Source organism: Panthera pardus, unplaced genomic scaffold, assembly GCF_024362965.1.
Source record: "Panthera pardus isolate Hobbes unplaced genomic scaffold, ASM2436296v1 HiC_scaffold_22, whole genome shotgun sequence".
Taxonomy (NCBI): Eukaryota; Metazoa; Chordata; class Mammalia; order Carnivora; family Felidae; genus Panthera; species Panthera pardus.
In genome coordinates, this window is record NW_026526788.1 from 6,282,418 (window position 1) to 6,308,973 (window position 26,556).

Sequence of the window (26,556 nt, forward strand, 5' to 3'; positions counted from 1 at the left end):
GCTGGATTCTGGAGGTGACGTAAAGGTAGCACCAAGAAAAGATGCTGATGGGTTGGATGTGGCATGTGAGAGAAAGAAGAAATCAAGATAACAACATTTTATTTTTAAAACTTCTATTTTCCTGATGCCTCAACATCCTCACAAACAGGCTATGAGCATTGTGCTCAGGTGACCCGACGGCAGAGTGACAAGGCTGGTCCCTGCCAAGAGTTCTCCCTCTTGCCCTCTCCTGACTGACCTAGTGACATTCTTTTTTCTTTTTTTTTGAATATTTATTTATTTTTGAGAGAGAGAGAGAGAGAGAGAGAGAGAGAGGCAGAGAGAGAGAGGAAGACACAGAATCCGAAGCAGGTTCCAGGCTCTAAGCTGTCAGCAGAGAGCCCGACGCGGGGCTCCAACTCACAAACTGCGAGATCATGACCTCGGCAAGTTGGGCGCTCATCTGACTGAGCCCCCCAGGCACCCAGGGGTCGTTATTTTCAGAGACGGAAAGACTACGTAGGAAGTACAGGTTTTAGAGGAGGTTCTGATTAGTAGTGATGAGTCTGAGGCCTTTCATTTGCCAGGTAGTGGGTTCTATTATCACTGAAATCATGAATGAAAGAAACTGGTCTTGAAAAAGAATGAAAGCTGCTATGCATAAGATAGGAAATCTGCAGATGTTCACTGCCGATGATGAGAAAATTCTGCAGTTGTATAGCTACTCAGTCCCAAACATGCCAGCTTCATGCAATCCTGAGAGAGCTTCTGAGAACTGGCCATCGCCTCAGTGTCCTCACATGACTAAGAGTTCAACCTCCCACGCTTCTCTTCCACTAGCCTCTCACTCTGCAACTTCAGAGGCTGGTCTCCCTGAGAAGACCAAGGCCTTGGGCTCCTAACCGATAACTAAGCCATCTAATATCAACAGATGTGCTACCAAAGGTCAACCCTGGAAGGGTAGTCAGGAAAAAGAGCATGGCGTACCACACACACTGCAGACCACACAACTAAAAAAGAGCACAGAACAGAAAAAAACTAAGTGCGTCTCTGGGGAGTTAGCGAAAAGCATATTCACACACAAACTTGTCTAAGCGGAGAACTCTTCTGGACTAGAACCGTTTACAAATTACTGTTCTAAATCAAAGCAGAAACAAAGCAAAATAAAACAAACCAGGTATCTATAAATAGCAGGTATGTTAACCAATGAATACAGTCTCCCCCAACTATCTTTTGGCTAAGAGCCTCAGTTAAATTTACTTTTGTGGGACACCTGGGTGACTCAGTCAGTTAAGTGTCCGACCTCGGCTCAGGTCATGATCTCGTGGTTCATGAGTTCGAGCCCCGCGTCGGGCTTTCTGTCAATGCGGAGCCCCTTGGGATCCTCTGCCTCCCTCTCTCTCTGCCCCTCCCTTGCTCATGTGCACACTTGCTCTGTCTCTCAAAACTAAATAAACATTAAGAAAAATTTCCTTTCGTGACTCAGTTACACGGAGGGAAGGCAAAATGAAATGGCCATTTCTCCCAGGGAGAAAGGCCACAGGCCTAAATTAGCATCTCTGACCATCCCCGGAGAAGTTTTTCACAACTCCTACTCAGTAAATCGGGCAAGGTGCCGACGAAGCGGACCTACCGTTGCCTTAACGATGGATGTTGCATTAGATGCTTCAGCCAGGTGCTTCTTATCACATTTCGAAGTTCATGGTTATGGCGAGCTGACAACACACCAACTACGACATCATAGTGACTAGATTTCCACGGAGGAAATAAGGCCAATTGATCTAGAAATAAGCAACAATGAATTAGAAATGTCCTGTGTCAATTACTAAGTTCAGCACGTAACATAAAAATTTTATTACAGAACGTATGTTCATATGTGTAGAAAACACAAAGGAATACAAAGAAAAAAATGTTTTTTTTAATGTTTATTTATTTTTGAGAGAGAGCGTGAGCAGGGGAGGGATAGAGAGAGAGGGAGACACAGAATCCAAAGGGGTTCCAGGCTCTGAGCTGTCAGCACAGAGCCCGATGTGGGGTTCGAACTGGGGAACCGTGACATCATGACCTGACCTGCAGTTGGGTGCTTAACTGAATGAGCCACCCAGGCACCCCAAAGAAAAATTTAAAAACCACCCAGAGATGTACCAACCAGATAACCACTCATAACATTTTTGGTGCAGTCTTTTTGTCTTCCACACACATGGATGTACTTATGCTCACATAAGTACATAAATTCTTTAGAACTAACAAGATGTTCATGGTGAGAACTGGTTTGGAAAGACGTGAGAATCGGTTTGGAAAGGCGCCATGGCATAAACCATGCAAGAGTCGGCAATAAGAGTCTGTTAGGCCACAGGCAGAATCCTGGCTCTTTTTTATGACCTACAAAAGTTATTTAACTTCTTTCTTTTTTTGTTAGAGATTTTATTTTTTAATTTTTTTAAGTAATCTCTACTCCCAATGTTGGGACTCGAACTCATGACCCTGAGATAACAAGTCTCATGCTCCAGTGAATGAGCCAACCAGGCACCCTGAAAAGTTAATTAACTTCTTGAGCCTCAGTTTCCCTAACAACAAAGGGGTGCAGTAACTCTCATGGAAGTGTTGTAAAAATTAAATGAGATAATGTGTATAAAGGTCCTGGTTTGGTACCCAAATAGTAGGCACTCAACAGCGACCAAAAGCAACAACCACAACAAATATGTGCTTTCAAAGGTGAAAGCCTACGTTACCATCAGTTAGTAACTTTGGGAAACGAATGCTGGAAGGTATCAGAACCCTTATTAACACCAATAAATTCCACAGCCGACAGACCTTGTATCACTTGCTAAATATTCCAAAGAATGAAAGAGGAAGGCAATATTTCCAGTGAGGCAAAAAACAATCAAGTGAGAAGTCATGCAAATGGCTCATTTTTTACTGCTGTAAGGTCTGATGGGCAGGATTACGTTAAAAAAAAAAAAACCACAAAACACCAAAACCCAAAAACTGTCCTTAGAAAGAAGACAGCAGGGAAAGATCCTTTGTTTTTTGTCACCAGTTTCAAAGCTGGAGAGTTACAAGCTCATATATAGCTCTGATGAGGGATCCATTCTATCTCTTCCTCCAATGGTGGGAACTGATCCAAAATGTTTCCAAAAATAAATTCTTGAAGGCCAGAGATCTTTACTGTATGAAGTGCAACGTTTTTATATGCCACAGGACCTAGGTATTTAGTCAAAAGTCAACAAAAACATAATGCTATTTTTTCAAAGGACCAATTAAAATAATATAAAGAAAATCTGGGGGACAGACAACAGGATACTTTAAGGATATTACCTTGAAACAATTCTAGGAATACAAGAATTTTTGTGTAGATACCTTATTTTCCACAATAGATATAGGTTTCTAAAAAAAAAAAAAAATCAATCTAAATGGAATAAAGATACTTGTTATTTTAGCCTACTGTGAATCCTGTAGTGAAATGAATTCTTTTTTAAAGGCAAGAATTTATCTTTATGTAAATCCAAATCTTCCTAGACCAGCTTGCTTACAATGGACATTTATTGAACACCTATAATGTACACCTATATGTACAGAGTATCATTTTTTTAATTTTTTTTTTTTTCAACGTTTTTTATTTATTTTTGGGACAGAGAGAGACACAGCATGAGCGGGGGAGGGGCAGAGAGAGAGGGAGACACAGAATCGGAAACAGGCTCCAGGCTCCGAGCCATCAGCCCAGAGCCTGACGCGGGGCTCGAACTCACGGACTCACGGACCGCAAGATCGTGACCTGGCTGAAGTCGGACGCTTAACCGACTGCGCCACCCAGGCACCCCCAGAGTATCATTTTTTTAAATTTTTTAAGTTTATTTATTTTTGAGAGAGAGAGAGTGAAGGAGGGAGGGACAGAGAGAGGGAGAAAGAGAATACCAAGTAGATTCTGTGCTGTCAGCGCTGAGCCCAATACCACGAACTGTGTGTGAGATCACGGCCTGAGCCAAAATCAAGAGTCAGATGCTTAACTGAATGAGCCACCCAGGAGCCCCCAGAGTATCATTTTAATTCTCACAACCGCATGAGGTAGGTGGGGCTGGCTCCTTATTAAACAGAGAAGAGGCACAGAGAACTCAGTAACTTCTGCTAAGTCAAACAACTAGTAAACGGCTAGGCTAAGGTTTAATCCCAGGCAATTTAACCCCATTCTTTTTCCTTTAAAAAAATTTTTAATGTTTTTATTTATATTTGAGAGAAAGAGAAAGAGAAAGAGAAAGAGAAAGAGAAAGAGAAAGAGAGAGAGAGAGAGACAGATCACAAGTGGGGGAGGGGCAGAAAGAGGGAGACAGAATCCAAAGCAAGCTCCAGGCTCTGAGTTGTCAGCACAGAGCTTAACGCAGGGCTCAAAGTCACGAACTGCGAGATCGTGACCTGGGCCAAAGTCTGACTTTTTTTTTTTAATTTTTTTTTTTTAATGTTTATTTATTTTTGACATAGAGGGAAAGAGAGACAGAGAGAGAAAGAGACAGAGCATGAGTGGGGGATTGGCAGAGAGAGAGGGAGACACAATCTGAAGCAGGCTCCAGGCCCTGAGCTGTCAGCACAGAGTCCGATGCGGGGCTCGAACTCACAAACCGCGAGATCATGACCTGAGCCGAAGTCAGACGCTCAACCAACTGAGCCACCCAGGCACCCCAACTCCATTCTTTATCACTGTTCTATTAACAACACAGCTTGATGTAGCTCATGTGAGACTAAATTCTGATCTTGTATTTGTTAACACCAGTTCAAGCAGTGAATTAATGATAAGCAGATCACTGGAAATTCCGGTTAGCATGTTAATTTTTAAAAATTCATGGCCCAGGAACATTCTTTCTCAGATACGTGTAACCGTACACTGGAAGTTGTACCTACTGCTGGAAGTAACTCTAAATGAGTCTGAATGTGGAGAACAGTTTAAACGCTTGTGCAAAATTGGCAATGATATCCCATTTCACCCCCTACTTTTTCAGAGAAATACTGATGGTAAGTACATTTTAGTGACAGAAATGAGGTGAATTTAGTAACCAGACGTAACTGACGTTGATTCCACAACCAACAAGCAGCATGGGATTGATAACAAGGTATTTAAATCCCTTTTGCCTCGGTTTCCTAACTGGAAAAAAACTGATACCAAAAACTCTTTGGCGAGTCTATGTCATCTGTTTCAATATGTCTTCCGGAAAGATTAAAAGCTAAGGAAGAGCAAAATCACATTTAACCTAAACGCCTCATTTACCTGACATCATCAGAAAACAAGGTTGTTGCACAAAAGTAAAACCGTAAAGTCACTAAAACAACCCTTTACGTGCCAAATACTGCTGCCCCATTTTTGGTAGATAATTAAATCTTAGAGAAATGGATTACCTAAAACATAATTTCACCTGTTCTTGGTGGAAAAGTCTTCATGAAAAATTTCTCCAATCTGTCCCTTGCTCATTAACTCTACCCTTGCTTCAATTCAGAATCTGATCTTTCACTGGACCATGAGAGGGGCATCTACCCAGGGAGCCCCGAGTACCGTATGAAGTGCTGAATCACTGCGTGCTACACCTGAAACTAATGTAACACTGTATATATGTTAACTACACTGGAATTAAAAAAAAAAAAAGATAATTGGGAAATCTCGAACACTAGATACTGGAAGGCATCATTAATTTTCCTAATTGCGATGATGGTTTTGCGGTCGTGTTTTTTTTTTTTTAACATCTATCTCTAGAGATAATATACCAAGATATTTACGGAGAGAATAAGTTATCTGTGATTTGCTTCCAAATAAACCTGTGGGAAGAACTGGGTAGGAGTGTTTGTGAAAAATATTTAACTGTAGGTGTATGACTACATATTAATAGTTATAATCTTCTACTTCTGGGTATGTCTTAAACTTTTCATAATAAAAACTTAAAATAGTGAAAAAGAAAAAAAAGCCCAAGAAACTCCAGGGCTATCCTAACAGCTTATTCCTGGTTTCTTCCTATCAGGCCAAACAAGATTTTTCTAAAAATAAATAAGTAAATAATAAAGATAACCATGTGGCAGGTGAAAATCCCATGGCTTCTGGTTGCAAATTACTTTTTGATCTCTCTGCCACTGCCAATCCTCTCTGCTTCTAATCCAGGTCTAAGCTGCTTGTGTTGAACTGCTTTCGTTCACATGCATTTCTCCCTTCCTAGCAGAAGAGAAGTACACAGGAGATTTTGGCCTTTTAAAAAAGCTTCTACTTCCTGGTGTGCCTGGGTGGCTCAGTCAGTTAAGCGTCCGACTTTGGTTCAGGTCATGATCTCATGGTTTGTGAGTTTGAGCCCCGAGTCGGGCTCTGTGCTGACAGCTCGGAGCCTGGAACCTGCTTTGGATTGTGTCTCCCTCTGTCTCTGCCCTTCCCCCACTCATGCTCTTTCTCTCGAAAATAATAAACATTAAAAAAATGTTTTTTAAAACCTTCTACTCCCAGATATATTGAAAAATAGGTTTCTAAAGATTCAGCCAAAAACCTGTTAGAAATAATAAATCAATTCAGTAAAGTTGCAAGATATACAATCTACAAAAATCAGTGGCACTTCTATATACTGATAACGAACTATCAAAGAAAAGAAATTGAGAAACGAATCCTACTGGGGCGCCTGGATGGCTCAGTCAGTTAAGAGTCAGAAAACTGATTTCAGCTCAGGTTATGATCCTGTGGTTTGTGAGTCCCAGCCTCACATCAGGCTCCATGCTGACAGTGTGGAGTCTGCTTGCTATTCTCTCTCTCCGTCCTTCTCCTGCTCTCGTGTTCTGTCTCTCTCGAAATAAATAAATTTAAAAAATTCTAAAAGAAACCAATTCTATTTACAATAGAATCACAAAGAATAAAATACCCAGGAATAAATTTAAACAAGAAGGTCAAAGACCTGCACACTGAAAGCTACAAGACACTGATGAAAGAAACTAAAGTACACAGAAAATCAATGGAATGCTATTCTGTGCTCACAGGTTGGAAGAATTTTTACATGTCCACACTACCCAAAGCAATCTATAGATTCAATGCAATCCCTATCAAAATTCCAATGGCCCTTTTCACAGAAATATAACAAACAATCCTAACGTTTGTATGGAACCACAAAAGACCTTAAATAGCCAAACCAATATTGGGGAAGAACAAAGCTGGAGGCATCGTGCGATATAAGCTATTCTAAGAGGGATGATTATAGCAATACAAGCCTACCTCAACAAACAAGAAAAATCTCAAATAAATAATCTAATCTTATACCAAAGAAGATAGAAGAACAAAATCCAAGGCCAATAAAAGAAGGAAATAATAAAGATCAGAGCAGAAATAAATGATATACAGACTAGGAGCACCTGGGTGGCTCAGTTGGTTAAGTATCTGACTCCTGATCTCAGCTCAGGTCTTGATTTCAGGGTCGTGAGTTCAAGCCCTGCCTTGGTCTCTGTGCTGGGTGTGAAGCATACTTAAAAAAAAAAAAAAAAAAAAAAAGATGTACAGACTAAGAAAACAATGGAACAGATCAATGAAACCAGGTGCTGGTTTCATTTGAAAACATGAACAAAATTGATAAACCTTTAGCTAGACTCATCAAAAAAGGGAGAAAAGACTCAAAATAAATACTATCAGAAATGAAGGAGGAGAAACAGCAACCAACACCACAGATATACGAAGGATTATAGGAACATATAAGGTTACTTGCCAACAAATCAGACAACCTAGAAGAAATGGGTAATTTCCTAGAAACATACAACCTTCCAAAACTGAATCAGTAAGAAAAAGAAAATTGAACAGACTGATTACTAGCAATGAAACTGAATCAGTAGCCCAAAAACCAACAAAGTCCAGGACCAGATGGCTTCACAGGTAAATTCAAACAAACATTTAAAGACAAGTTAATATCTATTCCTCTCAAATACTCCAAAAATTGGAGAGGAAAGAAAACTTTCAAAATTATTCCACAAGACCAGCATTACTTCGATACCAAAACCAGATAAAAACACTACAAAAAAAGAAAGCTACAGACCAAGGTCTCTGATGAACACAGATGCAAAAAATGTCAACAAAATATCAGCAAACCGACAATACATTAAAAAAACCTTTCACCACGACCAAGTGGGATTTATTCCAGGGATGCAAGAGTGGGTCAGTATTTGCAAATCAAATCAACACGACTGAAAGATATATGCACCCCTATGTTTATTGCTGCATGATATTTACAGCAGCCAGGATACAGAAGCAGTCTGAGTGTCCATCCATAGATGAATGAAGATGTGCTATATATACACAATGGAATGTTACTCAGCCATAAAGGATGAGATCTTGCCATGTGTGACAACACGGATGGACCAAGAGGGTATAATGCTAAGTGAAATAAGTCAGAGAAAGATGAATACCACATGCTTTCACTCATGTTTGGAATTTAAGAAACAAATGATGAAACAAAGAAAAAAAGAGACAAATGAAAAAGTAGACTTTTTTTTTAAATGTTTATTTTTGAGAGAGAGAGAGAATGAGAGACAGAGAATGCCAGTAGGGGAGGGGTAGAGAGAGAAGGGGACAGAGGATTAGAAGCAGGCTCTGCACTGACAGCAGAGAGCCTGACGTGGGGCTCGAATTCATGAACCATGACCTGAGCTGAAGTTGGGCGCTCAACCAACTGAGCCACCCAGGTGCCCCAGACCAGACTCTTAAATACGGCGAACAAACTGGTGGTTGCCAGAAGGGAGGCGGAGTCGCAGGTGAAAAAACTGAAAAACAAAAAACTGGAGGCATTACACTCCCTGATTTCAAACTGTATTACAAAGATACAGTAACCAAAACGGTATGGTTTTGGCATAAAAACTGACACACAGATCAATGGAATAGAGAGCCCAGAAATAAACCCACAATTATATGGTCAATTAATCTACAAAGGAGGCAAGACTATACAATAGAGAAAGGAGTCTCTTTAATAGATGGTGTTGGGAAAATTGGACAGTCACATGCAAAAGAATGACACTGGACCACTACCTTATACTATACACAATATCAACTCAAAATGGATCAAAGACTTGAACATAAGACCTGACACCATAAAACTCCTATAATAAAACATAGGTGGTAAGCTCCTTGACACTGGTTTTGTGGATGATTTTTTGGATTTGACACCGAAAGCAAATGCAACAAAAGCAAAAGTAAACATCGAACTAAAAAGCTTCTGCACAGCAAAGGAAACCATCAACAAAATGAAAAGGCAGTCTATGAATGGGAGAAAATAATTTGCAAATCATGGGTCTGATAAGGGGTTAATACTGAAAATATGTAAAAAAACAAAACAAAACAAAACAAAACAAAACAAAACTCTTACAACTCAATAACAAAAAACCCAAGTGGTCCAATTGAAAAATAGGCAGAAGATCTGAATAGACATATCTCCAAAGACAACATACAGATGGCCAACAGGTACATGAAAAGATGGCCGACATAACTCACCATCAGGGAAATGCAAATCAAAACCAAATGAAATACCACCTCACACCTGTCAGAACGGCTAGTATCAAAAAGACAAGAAACAACAAGTGTTGGTAACAAAGTGTAGAAAAAGGAAGGTTCCTGCACCGTCAGTGGGACTATAAGATGTTGTAACCATTGTACTAAGCAGCATGGAGCTTCCTCAAAAAATTAAAAATAGAACTACCACACGATCCAGTAATTCCACTTCTGGGTATTTATCCGAAGGAAACGAAAACAATCACTGGAGAAGGTATCTGCACCCCCACGTTCACTGCAGCACTGTTTACGATGGCCAAGACATGGAAATAACCTGTGTTCGCTGACAGATATGAATGGATAAAGAAAACGTGTTCTATATAAATACAGTGGAATATTACCTGCCATAAAAAAGAAGAAGTCTTGCCATTTCTGACCATGTGGACAGACTTTGAGGGTGTTACGCTAAGTGAACCAAGTAAGACAAAGACAAAGTACGGTCTCACTTAAAATTTTTTTTTAATGTTTATTTATTATCGAGAGACAGAGAGACACAGAGCATGAGCAGGGGAGGGACCAAGAGATGGAGAGACACAGAATCTGAAGCGGGCTCCAGGCTCTGAGCTGTCAGCACAGAGCCCGACACGGGGCTCAAACTCACAAATCGCAAGATCATGACCTGAGCCGAAGTCGGACGCTTAACTGACTAAGCTACCCAGGTGCCCCAGTATGGTCTTACTTTAAAAAAAAAAAAAAAAAGTTTATTTTTGAGAGAGAGAGCATGGGGGAGGGGCAGAGAGAGAGCGTCCCAAGCAGGCTCCATGGTGTCAGTGCAGAGCCCAATGGTGGGCTCCATCTCACGAACTGTGAGATCATGACCTGAGCTGAGATCGGGTGTTAACCAACTGAGCCACCCTGGGGGCCCTGGGCTCACTTTTATGTAGAATCTTAACAAAATAAAACACTGAACTCATATATAGAGAGAGAACAGATGGGTGGGGGGGGGGGGGGCAGTGGCCAAAATGGGTGAAGGTGGTCAAAAGGTACAAACTTTTGGTTAAGAAAATAAAGAAGTCATGGGATGTAATATACACCTTGTTGCTACACTTGATAATGCTGTAATGCACACTTAAAAGCTGCTAAGATAAGAGAGTACATCTTAAAGTTCTCATCACAAGAAAAAAATTGTAACTGTGTGGTGATGGACGTATACTGGACGTATTGTGTTCCTTCTGCAATATGTACACATACTGAATCAATGGCATACACCTGAAACTCATGTAGTAGGTCAATTATATCTCAATTAAAATAACAGGTTTCTTCTATCACATAACAGCAATGTAAATCAGTCCAAAAGACTTGTGAGTACTGCTTTCCCCGGCGGAAAACCCACAGTGGATGCTCAATGAATACCTGTGAAAGTATGCCCAAGTTCCTAACGCCCTTGAGCAATGCTGGCCTCCACACTTTCAGCACCCTCTGCTATATGTTGCAAGCGCCCTGTTTGATTCTGGTGTCTGAAGACAGGAAAAGAAGAAATGAAAAACTAAGAAGTAAACATGATACAACAAGACACAAAGATAATTCAGAGATAAAATGCAAGTAGCCAACAAACCTACGATAAAGTGTTCAATTCCACTCGGAATCAAGTTTGAATGAGAGCAATAAAATACCAATTTTTGCCTACATTCAGACCGACAAACATCTTCTTAAATAATACCTCAACAATTGGTATGTCAAGGAAGTGGTGAGAGTCATTTCAAGGAAATGGCTCCTCTCCTCCATCGCTGCTGGAATGTAATTTGGTCATCTTTTTCAGGACAATTTGCCAATACACAGGAAATACCTCAGAACTGTATAACTTCTGCCCAGCAATTCCATGTCTAAGAACTTATTTTTAGAAATAATCAGCGATGGGGGGGCGCCTGGATGGCTCGGTTGGTTAAGTATGACTTTGGCTCAGGTCATGATCTCACCGCTCGTGAGTTCGAGCCCCGTGTCGGGCGCTGTGCTGACAACTTGGAGACTGGAGCCTGCTTCGGATTTTGTGTCTCCCTCTCTTTCTGCCCCTCCCCTGCTCGTGCTCTCTCAGAAATAAATAAACATGAAAAAAAATGAAAAAAAAAAACAAAACAGCAATGCACTAAAAGATCTCTGTCCATCACAGTATCATTTATCAACAGTGAAAAAGTTCAAAATACATACATTCGGGAATAAGGGATTAAATTACAGTGTATCTATATGCCAGAATATTATGCAGCCACTAAAACGATGTCGTAGAATTACGTTATATGGTTATTCACCATATTAAGGTAAGCAGATTGTAAGAACTATGTACACACCGTGTGGTCCCATTTATATAAAGCCCCAAAACAGGCAAATATCTGCCACTTGAGATCAGGGGAGTGGTCACCACTCTTGGCAGTGACGGAAGAGAGCATGAAGGGAGCTTCCGGCGTGCTGTCTCAGCTGGCTGTATTCAGCTTATGAAACTAGATCAAGCTACACATTTACATGCACTTTTCTGAATGTATATGATACATCGACACGATTTTTTAAAAATACTAATTTCCCTCAAACATGCACTGTAAGTATGTGCATTCAAAAACTGTAATATAGATCATTTTTCCTGTTTTTTAAAAATAATTTCAACTTTTCTACAAAGAACTTGTTTTGCTTCTATAAGACAAAATTTTAAATCATAGGGTCATCACGGAAGGTGATTACATGATCTATAGGTGACAAAATCATGCATACTTCCCAGTTTTATTCTCTTGATTCATTCCTCCCAATTACTAAGCACTTTCTCCTACATTCACTCTTCTAGATGGTAGATATATAGCAACAAACAAATCTTCATGTCAGGAATCATTCAAACCCCACACAATCTCCCTGAGGACAACAACATTTCTCTTCTCTAGTATGTAATATATCCTGAGGGTCTGGCAATCTGCTAGGCTCTGCACTTGGGAGTGGACATCCAAAAGTTTATTAGACCAAGGGAGGTTGACCTCAAAAAACTGTTTAAAACAGGCCCAAGGATTCTTTTTTTTTTTTTTTTTAATGTTTATTTCTTTTTGAGAGAGAGAGGGAGAGAGAGCATGCACGAGCAGGGGAGGGACAAAAAGAGAGGGAGCCACAGAATCCAAAAAAAGCAGGCTCCAGGCTCTGACCTGTCGGCACAGAGCCTGACACGGGACTTGAACTCATGAACTGAACCATGAGATCATGACCTGAACCGAAGTCTGACGCTCACCCCAGGGAGCCACCCAGGTGCCCCTAGCCCCAAGGATTCCTAAGAATCAAACCAAAATTTCTGTTCTCACATGTACTCTCTCAGACGAATCAATCACAGATTGGTCACAAATAAGCAGAAATCCTGAAAATGAGGGAAACGGAAATTCATCACAGATCTGCTGATGAAGACAATCAGCATGCTCTCGCCAATTTCAGAAACCTCCCCAAACACCTCACTAGCACAAGAACCAGCCACCAGTCTCCTACTCCTCCTCTTTACAATTCATGGGAGTGTTTACTATGAATCAGGCACTTTTCTGGGTGTTTTACTAATTGAGTCTTCACAATAACCCTATGAGATCATCATTTTATAAATAAGGACACCAAAGCACGGAGACAAGATTAACATAAAGGGATAATTTTGGATGAACCAGCGCTAGGCAAGCTTGCAAAGCAGGCGCACTTTGTCTCTGGCCTTCTCCTGGCTCCATGTCTGTTTCAGTTCGACAGACTGTGAGGACCTGGGAGCAGGGACCGTGCGTCTAGAACCGTACCTAGCACTCCAAGCGATATGCTTCTTTCCTTTCTCTTTGCTTTCTTTCTCTCCAAACATCCCAGAAAGAGAAGGCTTCTTCTGTCTCATCATTTTTCTAAATTTATTGTTAAGTAATTCCTGCTAAGGCATTACCCCAAATGAATTATGTTTATTAGATATACCCTGTATCTATATTCTCCAGTCCAGTGTCTCTGTCTCCAGTTTCCTCATCACCCCTAGGCGTGCTGCATTTCACAACAGACCTGCTTCCTCTTCAATAGTTGGTGACCATATTTCACGTGTCTAACGTGAGCCGCTATGTTAAAAAAAGCACCAGGTACTAACAGGACTCCCTCACTGCATTCAGGTCCCTGCCTCAACTAAGAAGTGTCCCCTGACCTATTTAAAACGGCAGTATACCACTCTCTAGCCTCTGACACTGCTTTATTTTTGTCATCCCACTTATCAGTATCCCCTATGATATTTACTAATTATTTTCTATGTTCTATCTCCCCTTCTAATTTGTAAACCGCATGACAGCAGGGACTTGATCTGGATTACTGTTGTTTATGCCACACCTACAACAGGGGTGGGCACAGAGTAGGCTCTCAGATATTTGCTCGATCGACTACAGATCAGAGGTTCTTTTTTAATATTCAGGGAAGGTAAATCTCCCTTTAAAAAAATACTGCCACAGGATGCCTGGGTGGCTCAGTCGGTTGAATTGGTTGAGCAGCTGACAGGCTCAGGTCATGATATCACAGCTCATGAGTTCCAGCCCCGCATTGGGCTCGGAGCCTGCTTCAGATCCTCTGTCTCCCCCTGTCTCTGTCCCTCCCCTGCTTGTGCTCGCTTTCTCTCAAAAATAAATAAACATCAAAAAAAAAAAAAATACTTTATAAAAAAAATACTGTCACAACTTAATGAGACTGAAGACAAAGGGGCAGAAAAGAGAACAAAAACAAATCTTGAAACATTAATTTGCTGGAAGAAACAAAATCTTGGGTTTTCTCTCTCACTTTAGGCTTAAGTATAAGAGCTGAAATGTAAAAAAATGTTCAAATGTTTTAGTTTGAGCATGGTGGTAACACAATGGGAAAAGGAGCCGCAGGAAATTTTAGCAATCGATAGGCTTCTACGGTCTTTAGTTTTGAAAAGTAAGTTAGGAGTCCTTCAGGTTTCATTTAGATTAAAATGCCTAATTTACCATCTAACCAGAGGCACAATATCCATCTAAAGTCAAAGTCAATTTATATAACTAGTACTGATTTCTTCACCTACAGCCTGCTCCTTTTCATGGCCTACATCCTAGTTTCCTAATCTAGCTTAGTCAAACTTCACAGCAGATAAGCGCATCATCCAAACACTACGGGGATAGGAGAAACTTCACTAAACTAAGAAATTGCCAGGCTGGCCTACTAAGTTTAAAGCTTGACGGGGTGCCTGGGTGGCCCAGTCAGTTAAGTGTGGGACTCTTGATTTCGGCTCAGGTCATGATCTCACAGTTCGTGGGTTTGAGTCCTGGGTGATGATGGCATGGAGTCTGCTGGAGATTTTTTCTCTCTCTCTAGATCTCTGCCTCTCCCCTGCTCGCATGCTCTATCGCTCTCAAAATACATAAATAAACTTAAAAAAAAAAAGGCTTGAAAGCCGACTTTTTGCTTGTTTCTTGAACCCCAAAAGACTACTAAGGTCATAAATATCCTAAGAATGCCCTGCAAGTAAATTCTAGTAGTGCTCCCTCATCATACAAAAAAGGAAAGAAACTTGTATAACACAAACCTAACAGACGTTACAAAGTATTTTATACCTATTGCACCCTTTCCTTAGATCAGTTTTAAAAACCCTAAACCAACCAACCAACAAACCCCAAACCCCAACCTGTTAACAGGTAAAATGCCCTATAACAACTTTATTTTCCTTAAATAATTTAAACAGTATTTTAATTCTATTCAGGTCACACAAACAGCTTTTTCAAAGAGCTTGTGGTTCGCCTAATAGGAAAAGATTCTAAGAGACTGTTACCAGAATAAAGAACCCCAATTCCAACAACGAGATTGCTTTGAGGATTGCCCAATTAGTTTCTATGCTTTCTACTAAAAAGTTAAGGCACGGACCCGTCTCAGAATTGCAAATACTCAATTCTAATTCTTTAAACTTTTGGATAAGAAAACAGCTGTTTTGGGGAGAAGTGGTAAGGAAAAAACTCCCCAAGTAGTTAGAACACAAGACAACTATTACCTCAGTTTAAAAACAGCCTTCTAGGTTTCTTTCTATGTCCTAAGGCAAGCCCTTAAATAAGAAGACAAGATAAAAAAAGGAAACCCATTAACAAAAAAGGGTGGTAAAACCCATTAACAAAAAAAGCCCACTGGGTCCCAACTATGGACAAAGCACTCGACTGGGCTGTGAAATGATCAAGATTTCACTCCCCTGGGAGCGTAAGCTTTAGAACAAGTGGATACGATCGCTAGAGAATTTTCTATTTTCACGTATACTTCATTAATAGGCTTTGCGAGCCAAACTCCCAGAAACAATTCCTCTCGTATCCATGCCCTATTTCACGTCCAGATTTGTTTCACCGACTTGCATCATAGTTTTCAAAGAAAACAAAAAGGAGTATACTCTTAAGGCAAAGTTCCCGTGAAAAGCAAGACCCAGCCTTTTCAGACACGCACAGGCATCGCCCATGACACTAAGACCTCCAAGTCTAGACCGAGTTAAGTCCAACAGCTTGGGGAGGGAGCAGGCAGCCTGGCACCCGAGCCCGGGCGCACGCAGCCGCCGCCTGCGGCTGAAGGACACAAGGTTTTGCTCCCAGGGCCAGCGGGCAGGAGGCGGACAACTCCGACCAGGCCTGGGGGACAGACGAAGGACTCGCGGTGGCGGTGCCCATAAAGGAAAGCGGGAGGTGAGAAGCGGCGGGGACACGCACCGAGAAACGCGCCCTCAAGTTTGCCCGATTCAACGCCCCGGGGATGAAAAGAGCCATTTGTCTCGTGTGGGGACGGTCGCGTTCGGCCCGTCCCCCCCCTGCGGGACTCCCGGCGGGGCTCCGCGGAGGAAGCCGCCCGGGGGGGGCTCGGAGTCGGCCTCCCGCCCCTCGCGGCCTCTCGGCCCGCCGGGCCCCAGGACCTCACCTGCGGGGCCGGCCCCGGAGGCGCGGGCGGGCGGTGGGGAGCGCAGCCGCAGCCAGAGGTGCAGCGCGGCCCCGAGCACACACGGGCACAGCAGCACCAGCCAGTTTCGCATTGGCCGCCCCCGCCGGCTCCACCTCGCGCCCCCGCCGCGCGCCGGGCTCTCCCGCGTCCCGGCGGAGAGGGAGGGGACCGGCGAAGAGAAAGGCCGAGGGGCGGCGGCCGACGCACGCGCGACCACTCTGGGCACGCCTGCCCTCGGGCCCGCCGCCGTCCGGACTCCTGGCGGCTCCGGCCCCGCGCCTCAGGTTCCTCCAACCGCGGGCGGCGCCGGCTCAGCCGACCAGGCCCCGCCCCCTCCGCTTGGCCTACCCCCTCCCCCCCGGGCCCGCCCACCTTTCGTCTCACTCGCCCCGCCCCCTTCCCGCGTCCCCTCCCGCGCCTGCAGGCCAGTCGGGAGCTGAAGTCCCGCTCTGGGCCCAGGCAGGGGGCGCACCCCAGTGAGCCAGAGGCTCGGAAACCACATTTCCCATAACCGCGTGCACTTGCTTCCGTCACTCGGCGGTCGCGGAGGCGAAGCGCGAAGCCCCACAGGGAGCATGCGCATCCCTTCTCAACGCCTACTGCCCCCCGACGGCCGAGGGGAGGCGGTGCCGGTCGCCCCTGTGCTCAGAGGCTGACTGACGGGACCGGCCGAAGGAAACAGCTGCCGAGGCGAAGGCTCCCGGCTGCCTCGGATTTAAAGACCTGCGTGACGCTAGGTTTCGATCACGCAGAGCTCCACTGTGCGAATGCTGACCTTCCCTGGGAGTTGGGATCCTGCTGAACGTTTCCTTGGCCCGAGAGCAGGCCGAGGCAGTCCGAGGCGTGTGTCTTCAGCGGTGAATCATCCATCAAGTGCTAGTGCTGGTGCGCCGTGTACCCGGCTCCTTGCCCGGCCCTGTCCTCCGGGAGCTCTGGTTGGGGCCGCACCCCGGGGTCCAGCTGTGGGGCAGGACAGCTGCGGTCCAGTAGGAGGTGAAATTCCACGTGCTCCCGATTCAGACGGGGGAGGAGGGCAAGGTGGCCCCTCCCCCAGGACGGAGCCGTGGCGCGGGCCGCGCGGGTCCCGTGGGAGGGATCCGAGCAGCCCTCCTCGGAGACCGGGCCCTGCCCGGCGTCGTGCAGCGCGGCCCCGGGGGCAGGAACCCCCGGGCCCGCGCAGGGCCAGACACGCGAGGGCCCCCGGTTGAGGCGCGAGGCAGTCGGGGCGCACGTGCTACAAAGGGGAGGGAAGGATGAAAAGGAACACCTGGGGTTGGGTTGGTTTTTTTTTTTTTTTCCGTTTCGTTTTTGGTTTTTCCTTTTTTTCTTTTTCTTTTTTTTCTTTTTTCTTTTTTTTTTTTTTCAATTCCCACAAGTTGTGGCACCAGAAGGTAACTATGCTGTCGAGTAAAGTCTTGGTCGAAAGCGATAGAAAATCCATTTCAAACACGCTTAAGGGGGAAAAAAAGCTAATTTATTCAAGTAACTCAGGAGGAGTCTGGCAGTACCGGAGCCTTATTGAGTGGCAATGTAATCGCAGCAAAACAACCTTCTATTAAAATCACATTTTTAGGGGCGCCTGGGTGGCTCAGTCGGTTAAGCGGCCGACTTCGGCTCAGGTCACGATCTGGAGGTCCCGAGTTCGAGCCCCGCTTCGGGCTCTGTGCTGATGGCTCAGAGCCTGGAGCCTGTTTCAGATTCTGTGTCTCCCTCTCTCTCTCTCTGCCCTCCCCTGTTCATGCTCTGTCTCTCTCTGTCTCAAAAATAAATAAACGTTAAAAAAAAAAAATTAAAAAAAAAATAAAATCACATTTTTTAAAAAGTACACTCCACACCCAAAGTGGGGCTTGAACTCAAGACCCTGAGATTAAGAGTCACACGCTCTACCAACTGAGCCAGCCAGGCGCCCCTAAAATTACTTTGTATTCAAGTGTTTTGTAATGTTGTTTGTATTTAATTTTAAAATCTCTTTTGATTTAATATTTGTATAAAATCTGTACGTCTGTACTTAAAAACAATGTAATGAATGTGGGGTGTGAAATATCTTTTTCCCTTTAAAGGGATTTGTATATTTTTTAGCTAATCTATTGCTACCTAACAAATTATTCCAAAACTTTTATTTGTTTTAAAATGTTTATTTATTTTGAGAGAGTGCATGCAAGCAGGGGAGGGCCAGAGAGAGAGGGGGAGAGAGAGAATCCCAAGCAGGCTCCACGCAGAACCAGACAGGGCTTGATCCCACAACGGGTGAGATTAGGACCTGAGCTGAAACCAAGAGTTGAACACTTAACCAACTGAGTCACCCAGGCACCCCACTCCAACACTTTAAAACGTCAATAATTATTTATTATCTCTTAACAATTTCTGTGAGTCAGGAACTTGGGGGCTAGGTTCTGGTTCAGGGTCTCCCGTAAAGCTGCTGGGGCTGTGGTCATCCGAAGGCTTGACTGGTGCTGGAGAATCGGCTTCCTAGGTGGTTCACTTCCATGGTTAGCAAAGTGGTTCTGCCTTTTGGCCTAAACTCCTCTCTGAGTGGGTTTCTCCCACAAGACGCTTTAATGTCCCCACACCATAGTGGCTTGCTTCCCCAAGAGCTGGAGATCCAAGAGACCAGCACAGATGCGGTGATGCCTTTTATGAAGGATCCCTGCAAAACACACACTGGCACTTCTGCAGTGTTCTATTGGTTACAAAGATAACTGTGATTCACTATGGGAGGGACCACACAAAGATGTGAGTACCAGGAAGCAAGGATCATTGTGGGGTCATGTTAGAGGTTGGCTACCACAGTGTATTATGCAAATCAGAGAAACACTACTGTCTATAAACAGTGTGGGGAGTCTTTAGGGACCCCTACTACTCGCCATGGCCCCTGAATACTCCTAGGACAAGAAAGAACGATATTTTCTTCTTGTGGAAAACAGAATTAGCAGGCTGTGATCTTGGTGGTTCTTGGGCAAATGTCACCAAATCCTGTGTGCCCCTTTCCCAGAATGTTTACATGTAGCAATAAGGAAGGAGGGTGTGTAATGCGTACAGATTTCTTGTTAGAAATTCTTTTAGAAACTATGCCTACCTACTCCCTACATTTTTTTAAAGATTTTATTTTTAAGTAATGTCTACACCCAATGTGGGGCTCGAATTTATAACACCAAGATCAAGAGTCACGTGCTCCACTGACTAGACCAGCCAGGTGCCCCTGCTCTCTACATTTTACTGAAAGAAATTGTTAAAGTAATAATTGGTTGTTACTAGGGGTGTCCAGCTTTTCCTCTTTAAGAAGGGTAGTAGAAGGGGCACACTGATTCACATAAAATGCCACCCTGTAGGCAGAATCCCCAACTTCTGGGGTGGTAAATGGCTGGCAGCGTTCAGGGCACACGGGTGGGGTCGCTGCAGTACCAGCCGCAGCCCCACGGATTGACCTCTTGTGCTCTGCCAGCAGGTGCCCTGCCTCTGGGTACCTGCGGGAAAGCTGCGAGGGGCCCCAGGGCAGCAAATTTTTAACAAGAAAGAAAGATGGGGCACTTGGGTGGCTCAGCCTGTTAAGCATCCGACTTTGGCTCAGGTCATGATCTCACAGCTCATGAGTTCAAGCCCCATGTTGGGCTTTGTGCTGACAGTTCAGAGCCTGGAGCCTGGTTCAGATCCTGTGTCTCCCTCTCTCTCTGCCCCTTCCCTGCTCACACACACACTCTCTCTCTCTCAAAAATAAATACACATTAAACAATAATAATGAAAGAAAGAAAAAAAGAAGGGTAGTAAAAGGCCTCTGCTGATACCCTAACATTTTCATTTTGTGGTTAGAGAATTATAATGAGTTAACCCCCTAATTTAAGTAGATCTATTTATTCAACAAATCTTTAACTGAGCATCTATTATGTGCCAGGCACTTTGGTAGGTACTTTGTTAAATCGATGAACAAGACGAAGATCCCTGTCCGGTGATGGCGTGGAGCCAAATGTAAACTATAGCTCTAATAAAGGAATACATTTAGCAGCATGTAGATGATGATAAGTGTTAACAGAAAATAGGAGAAGTGGAGCAGGGTAGGGAAGGTGGGAATGAAGCACTGAAATGGGGCCGACTGCAATCTTAAACAGTATTTAAACAACTGTTCAAAGCTACAATGTGCACTAAAGGGAGGGATAAATAAAACAATCCTAACACACGGCACTAATTCAGGTGCTTTCAATTACCAAAATGCTTTGACCTACAGGGGGAACCTCACTGACAAGCCTATAACAGCGTTTTGAGTTAACTTTTTAGCACCTTCCCATCTCACCACAGTGAGAGCTGTTCTATCACCTGTTCCATAGGTCCAGTGACCCTTCCACTTGCTTGGTGTCTGCTATCCCCTAATAAACTCAAGACTAAGGTGGGTAAAAATCATAAGAGAGACAATGTGCAGAATGGAAAGAATAGAATTAAAAAAAAAAAAAGATGATGTAAAGGGCCTGTTAAGTCAAGGTCCTCCTAGTTTAAGATGTGAAGGGGTAAGCAGAGAATTAGGATTAGGGTAGGGCAGACCGGGATGGTCGGTCACCCAGCTTGCATTTCCGTGTAACCAGAGAAAGGAATCACAGAGTCGTGGCCGCACAAAGCAGGAGGTATCTGACCAAGCCCAAGGCGTCCCAGGGAAGGTCATCCTTTGAAAACACAGGGCTGGAACTTGAAATCAAACAGGCCTGTTAGGAAGGCCAGAGGGCAAGAATGGTATTTGAGAACACCTAGGCAAAAATAAGTAAGTAATTAAAACAAACACTCCCCAGATAGTGATGACATCATGATTAGGAAAATGCAAGCAATGTGGCATGACCCTAAGAGAGTTAGGACTGGGAAATGGGGAGAAGGCGATCAGAAAACAGGCCAGATCATCATGTGCTATGCTAAGGAATCTGGATTTTATCTGGAAAACTCTAGGGATGAATTTTTTTTTTCTGACTACAAAAGTAATACATGATGATAAAAAGGAATTTGGAAAGTATAGAAAAATATAAAGAAGAAACGAAATCATACCACATAGAAACTATATACTTTCTTTTTGGCATTTTCATTAAAAAATTTTGCAAACAGGGGCGCCTGGGTGGCTCCGTCGGTTGAGCGTCCGACTTCGGCTCAGGTCATGATCTCACAGTCTGTGAGTTCGAGCCCTGCATCGGGCTCTGTGCTGATGGCTCAGAGCCTGGAGCCTGCTTCCGATTCTGTGTCTCCCTCTCTCTCTGCCCCTTCCCTGCTCATGCTCTGTCTCTCTCTGTCTCAAAAATAAATGAAAACATTAAGAAAAAAAAAATTAAAAAAATTTTTTTTTGCAAACATACTACAAATAGGAGTTTACATCCATTTATTTCACCTAACATATAAGCATTTCACATTTACTTAGCAGTCTTAGAAAATGTCTTTTAATCATTTAATCATTTGTTCATATTATAATTTCTAACCTGGTCCCCTATTACTGGACATATGGGTTGTTTCCATTTTTCCAGTATAACAAATATTATTAGCACTTCTACACCTAAAACTTCACCCACATTTCAGATGACATCTTTTTAAGATATTATTTTAAGGCTCCTTGTTCCTCCTGGCATTGTGTCAATGTGTACGTTTGCCTCTAACAAGTAGGTTTCTGTCCCATCCCACATAACCTAGCATTTAAAAAAAAGTCTTTCCTGGGACTCCTGGGTGGCTCAGTCGGTTCCGTGTCTGACTTCGGCTCAGGTCATGATCTCGCGGATCATGGGTTCGATCCCCACATCGGACTCTGTGCTGACAGCTCAGAGCCTAGAGCCTGCTTCGGATTCTGTGTCTCCCTCTCTCTCTGCCACTCCCCTGCTCTCTCTCTCTCTCTCTCAAAAATAAATAAACATTAAAAAATTTTTTTAAAGTCTTTCCTAATTTAAGGATAAAGCATTTTTTCATTAATGAAATTGAGTATTTTATATTTATTACCTGCTTCTATTTCTTCTTCTGTAAATTATCTATGCATTTTGCTTTTACCCATTTTGAATGAGCTCTTTTTGAGAGACAGACTGCGAGCAGGGAAGGAACAGAGGGAGAGGGAGACACAGAATCTGAAGCAGGCTCCAGGCTCTGAGCTGTCAGCACAGAGCCCGACATTGGGCTTGAACTCACAAACTGCAAGTTCACGACCTCAGCCGAAGTCGGACGTTCAACCGACTGAGCCACCCAGGTGCCCGCCCCCCCCCATTATTCTCTTCTTTATCACTTCTCACCCTCTAACATACTGTCCAGTTTACTTATTTTGTCTATGGTTTACCCATCTATGATTCTCCCCTCCATTTTGTTCATGGATATATCCCAGAATCTGAAGCAGTGACTGGCACTTTGTGGGTGATCCATACATTTTTTTTTTTGAATGAATGAATGACTTTGGGAGCCCTTATCAAGTTGATTGTAGTAGAATTCACGGGGTGTGGTTACTCAGGGAGAGTGTACAAGGACAGAGACGTGAGCATTTAGGTGCAAGCAGACGAAGAGGTTACAAAGCCCACTGAGAAAACGCCAGAATGCAGGAGAAAAACAGGAGATGGTGTCACAGAAGACAAGAGGCGAGCTGGGAGGGGGGAACATGCAACCGGGTACAGTGTTGTCAATATACGAAGCAAGGGAAAGGCTTACGGAATGAATGTCCTTCCCCCAAATTCATCTAATCCCACATGTGATGGACTTTCGGGTGGGACCTCTGGGAGGTCATTAGGTCCTGAGAGTGGAGCCCTCATGGTAGGAATAGTGTCCTCACAACAGGAGGCCATAGAACTGGGTCAGTCCCTTTCAATGATTGATACGACAAGTTGGCTCGTCTACAACCCAGGAGAAGGCTCTCACTGGAACCCAACCGAGCTGGCATCCTGACCTCAGACTCCTAGGCTCCAGAACTGAGAGAAGTACATTTCTGTTGTTCATCAGCCACCCAGTCTGTGGTACTCTTACAGCGGTGCCCACTGGCTAAGACAAAGAGAGAGAAGTGTCCAGGGATTGGGTGGTTCGCAGGTCACGGGTAGTTTCAAGGAGTAGTCAGAGCAGAAGTGAGGGGCCTGTGGTACTGTGAGGTGAGGAGAGGAAGGTTACGGCACAGTGATGTAGAAATAGTGTACAGATCCCTTTTTCAAGAAGCTTAGGTGTAAAGATAGGAAGGAGAAAGATTGGAGCTGGAAGGAGGTTCAGACTGGAGAAGTGTGTGTGTGTGCTTTTAGGTGGGAGAGATGAGACTAACTTGAATATTTTACTTATTTTAATGTTTATTTTTGAAAGAGAGAGAGAGAGTGTGAGTGCATGCATAAGCAGGGGAGGGGCAGAGAGAGAAAGAGACAAACAGAATCCGAAGCAGGCTGCCCACACTGTCAGCACAGAGCCTGGGGCTCAAAATCACAAACCCTGAGATTGAGACCTGAGCCAAAGTCAGATGCTTACCTGACTGAGCCACCCGGGAGCCCCAAACTTGAGTATTTTAAATGATGCAAGGAAAGAACCAGTAGAACTGTATAATTAATCATCCAAATCAGAGTTTTGAGAGAAAAAGGGGACAGGACAAATGCTACATTGGCTGGATCATCCCAAGACAACAGGGACTTTCAGGAAACGTTACAGTAAACCAGTAAACCAGGGCACATGGTCCCCCTTTCCAAAGCTCAGGTTCTCTGCCCATCGTCATTCCTTTGTGCACTCAGCAGGCGATTACATTTTCTAACTGTAGGTGGCAGCAAAAAGCTTGCCTCTTGGGTTTTTTTTTTGGGGGGGGAGGGGTAAGGGGTGGATGGCAACTAAATATGGATAAAAGTTAGTTTAGCCACAGGTTGTACGTTCAAAATAGGAGCCTTCAATTTAGATTTTACTTGGGAAAATTCATTTTGTACCTTTTTCGAAAAGAAGCATCTCTCTTGGCTCTCAAAGAGGAAACAATTCGTGAGCAATTATAAAATAACATTAGCTGTGTCGTGGAGTCACTTTTTCTATTCTTCTTTTTAATCATTTTATCCATTTTTCCCATTTTATTGGGAAATAACTGATATACTTCACTGCACAAGTTTAAGGCACACAGCATGATGGCTCGTTTACATACACTGTGAAGTGATTATTGCAATAAGTTCAGTTAACATCCATCATCTTATATAGATACAATAAAAAGAAAAAAAATGTTTTTCTTCTTGTGATGAGAACTCTTAGGATTTACTCTCTTAATAACCTTCCTATACAGCACACAGCAGTGTTAGCAATAGTCACCACACCATACATTACATGCCTAGTATTTATTTTTCTTATAACTAGAAGTTTGTACCTTTGACCCCCTATGTCCAATTCCCCCCCGGGGCACCACCTTTTGCCCCTGGTAACCACATGTCTGATCTCTTTTTCTATGAGTTTGTTTTTTTAGATCCCACACATAAATGAGATAATTTGTCTTTCTCTGTCTTACCTATTTCACTTAGCACAATGCCTTCAAGGTCCAGCCATATTGTTGCAAACAGATTTCCTCATTTTTTATGGCTGAATAATATTCTATTGGGTGTATATTTATATATTGTGTATATGTTATGCCATATAAATATACAATACATTGCATATTCTGTGTATATATATCTATATCTATATAGATCTATATATATCTATATAGATCTATATAGATATAGATATATAGATATATATCACAACTTCTTTATCCATTCACCCACTGATGGATGCTTGGGTTGTTTCCATGTCTTGGCTGTTATAAATAATGCTGTTGTGAATATGGAGGGTCCATACGTTTTTGACTTAGTGTTTTTGTTCCTTTGGATATGGTTCCAGAAGTGGAATTGCTGGATCGTAGTAGTTCCTAGTAGTTTTTTTTTTTTTGTTTTTTGTTTTTTTTTTTTGAGGATCCATCATACTGTTTTCCATAGTGGCTGCACCAATCCATATTCCCACCTACAGTGTACAAAGGTTCCCTTTTCGCTACATCCTCATGGGGATGAGAGAGAGGGGAACAGAGGATCCAAAGCAGGCTCTGCACAGACAGGCTGACAGTAGCGAGCCCGACGTGGGGCTTGAACTCGCCAACTGCAAGATCGTGACCTGAGTCGAAGTCGGAAACTCAACCAACTCAGCCACCCAGGCGCCCCACCTCTTGTCTTTTTGATGATGGTCATTCTAACTGAAGTGAGGGGATACTTCATTGTGGTTTTGATTTGCATTTCCCTGATGAAGAGTGATGTTGAGCATCTTTTCATGTGCCTGTTGCCCTTTCCTAGATCTTCCTGGAAAGATGTCTATTCAGGTCCTTTGCCTATTCTTTTGATTGCGTTATTATAATTATACTATTGTTATCTAGTTGTATGAGCTCTTTATATATTTTGTATATCACCCCTTATCAGATATATGGCTTCTTTTATTGTATAGAAGCTCTGTAGTTTGATTTTGTCCATTTATTTTTTATTTTGTTGCTTGTGCTTTAGGTGTCATAACCAAAACATCATTACCAAGGCCCATGTGAAGGAGCTTTATTCCTTTATTCATGGTTTTGGATCTTACATTTAAGCCTTTAATCCATCTTGAGGCAAATTTTGTCAGTGGTATAAGATAGGGGTCCAGTTTCATTTCTTCCCATGTGAAGATCCAATTACCCCAGCACTATTTATTGAAGACTCTTTTCTCCACTGAATAGTCTTGGTGGCTCTCTTGTCAAAAATTAGTTGACCATATATGCTTGGGTGTTTTTTTCCTGGCCTTTTGATTCTATTCCACTGATCTATTTGACTTTTTATGCTAGCATTATACTGTTTTGATTACTAAAGCTTTATACTACAGCTTGAAATCAGGGAGTGGGATAACTCCTACTTTGTTCTTCTTTCTCAGGATTTCTCTGGCTATTCAGGGTCTTGTGCAGTTTTCACATAAATTTTAGGAGTGTTATTTTGTGCTTCTGCAAAAATGCCACTGGGATCTTGATAGGATTGCACTGAATCTATGGATGACTTTTGGTGGTATTGATATTTTAACAATATTAATTCTTCTAATTCATGAACACAGGATACCTTCCCATTTATTTGGGTCTTCTTTGATTTCTTTCGGTAATGCCTTACAGTTTTTAGAGCAGAGATCTTTCACTTCCTTAATCTTTCATTGTTTTCGATGCTACTGTAAAAGGGATCAATTTATTTCTTTTTCAGCAA

At 43.0% G+C, this 26,556-nt stretch overlaps 1 protein-coding gene across 2 annotated transcripts in view; it reads right to left on the bottom strand.

Moving 5' to 3' along the window:
• Positions 1-16,702, bottom strand: part of B3GALNT2 (beta-1,3-N-acetylgalactosaminyltransferase 2) — a 59,627-nt gene extending 42,925 nt beyond the window's left edge. For both annotated transcript variants that reach the window (XM_019418954.2, XM_053910207.1), the window contains exons 1-2: positions 16,367-16,702; positions 1,613-1,760 (exon numbers count right to left, since the gene is read on the bottom strand). In XM_019418954.2, coding sequence (XP_019274499.2) covers positions 1,613-1,760; positions 16,367-16,478 — 260 coding nt within the window. In that variant the 5' untranslated portion in view covers positions 16,479-16,702. The remainder of the gene's footprint in view (positions 1-1,612; positions 1,761-16,366) is intronic.
• Positions 16,703-26,556: the final 9,854 nt, after the last annotated feature.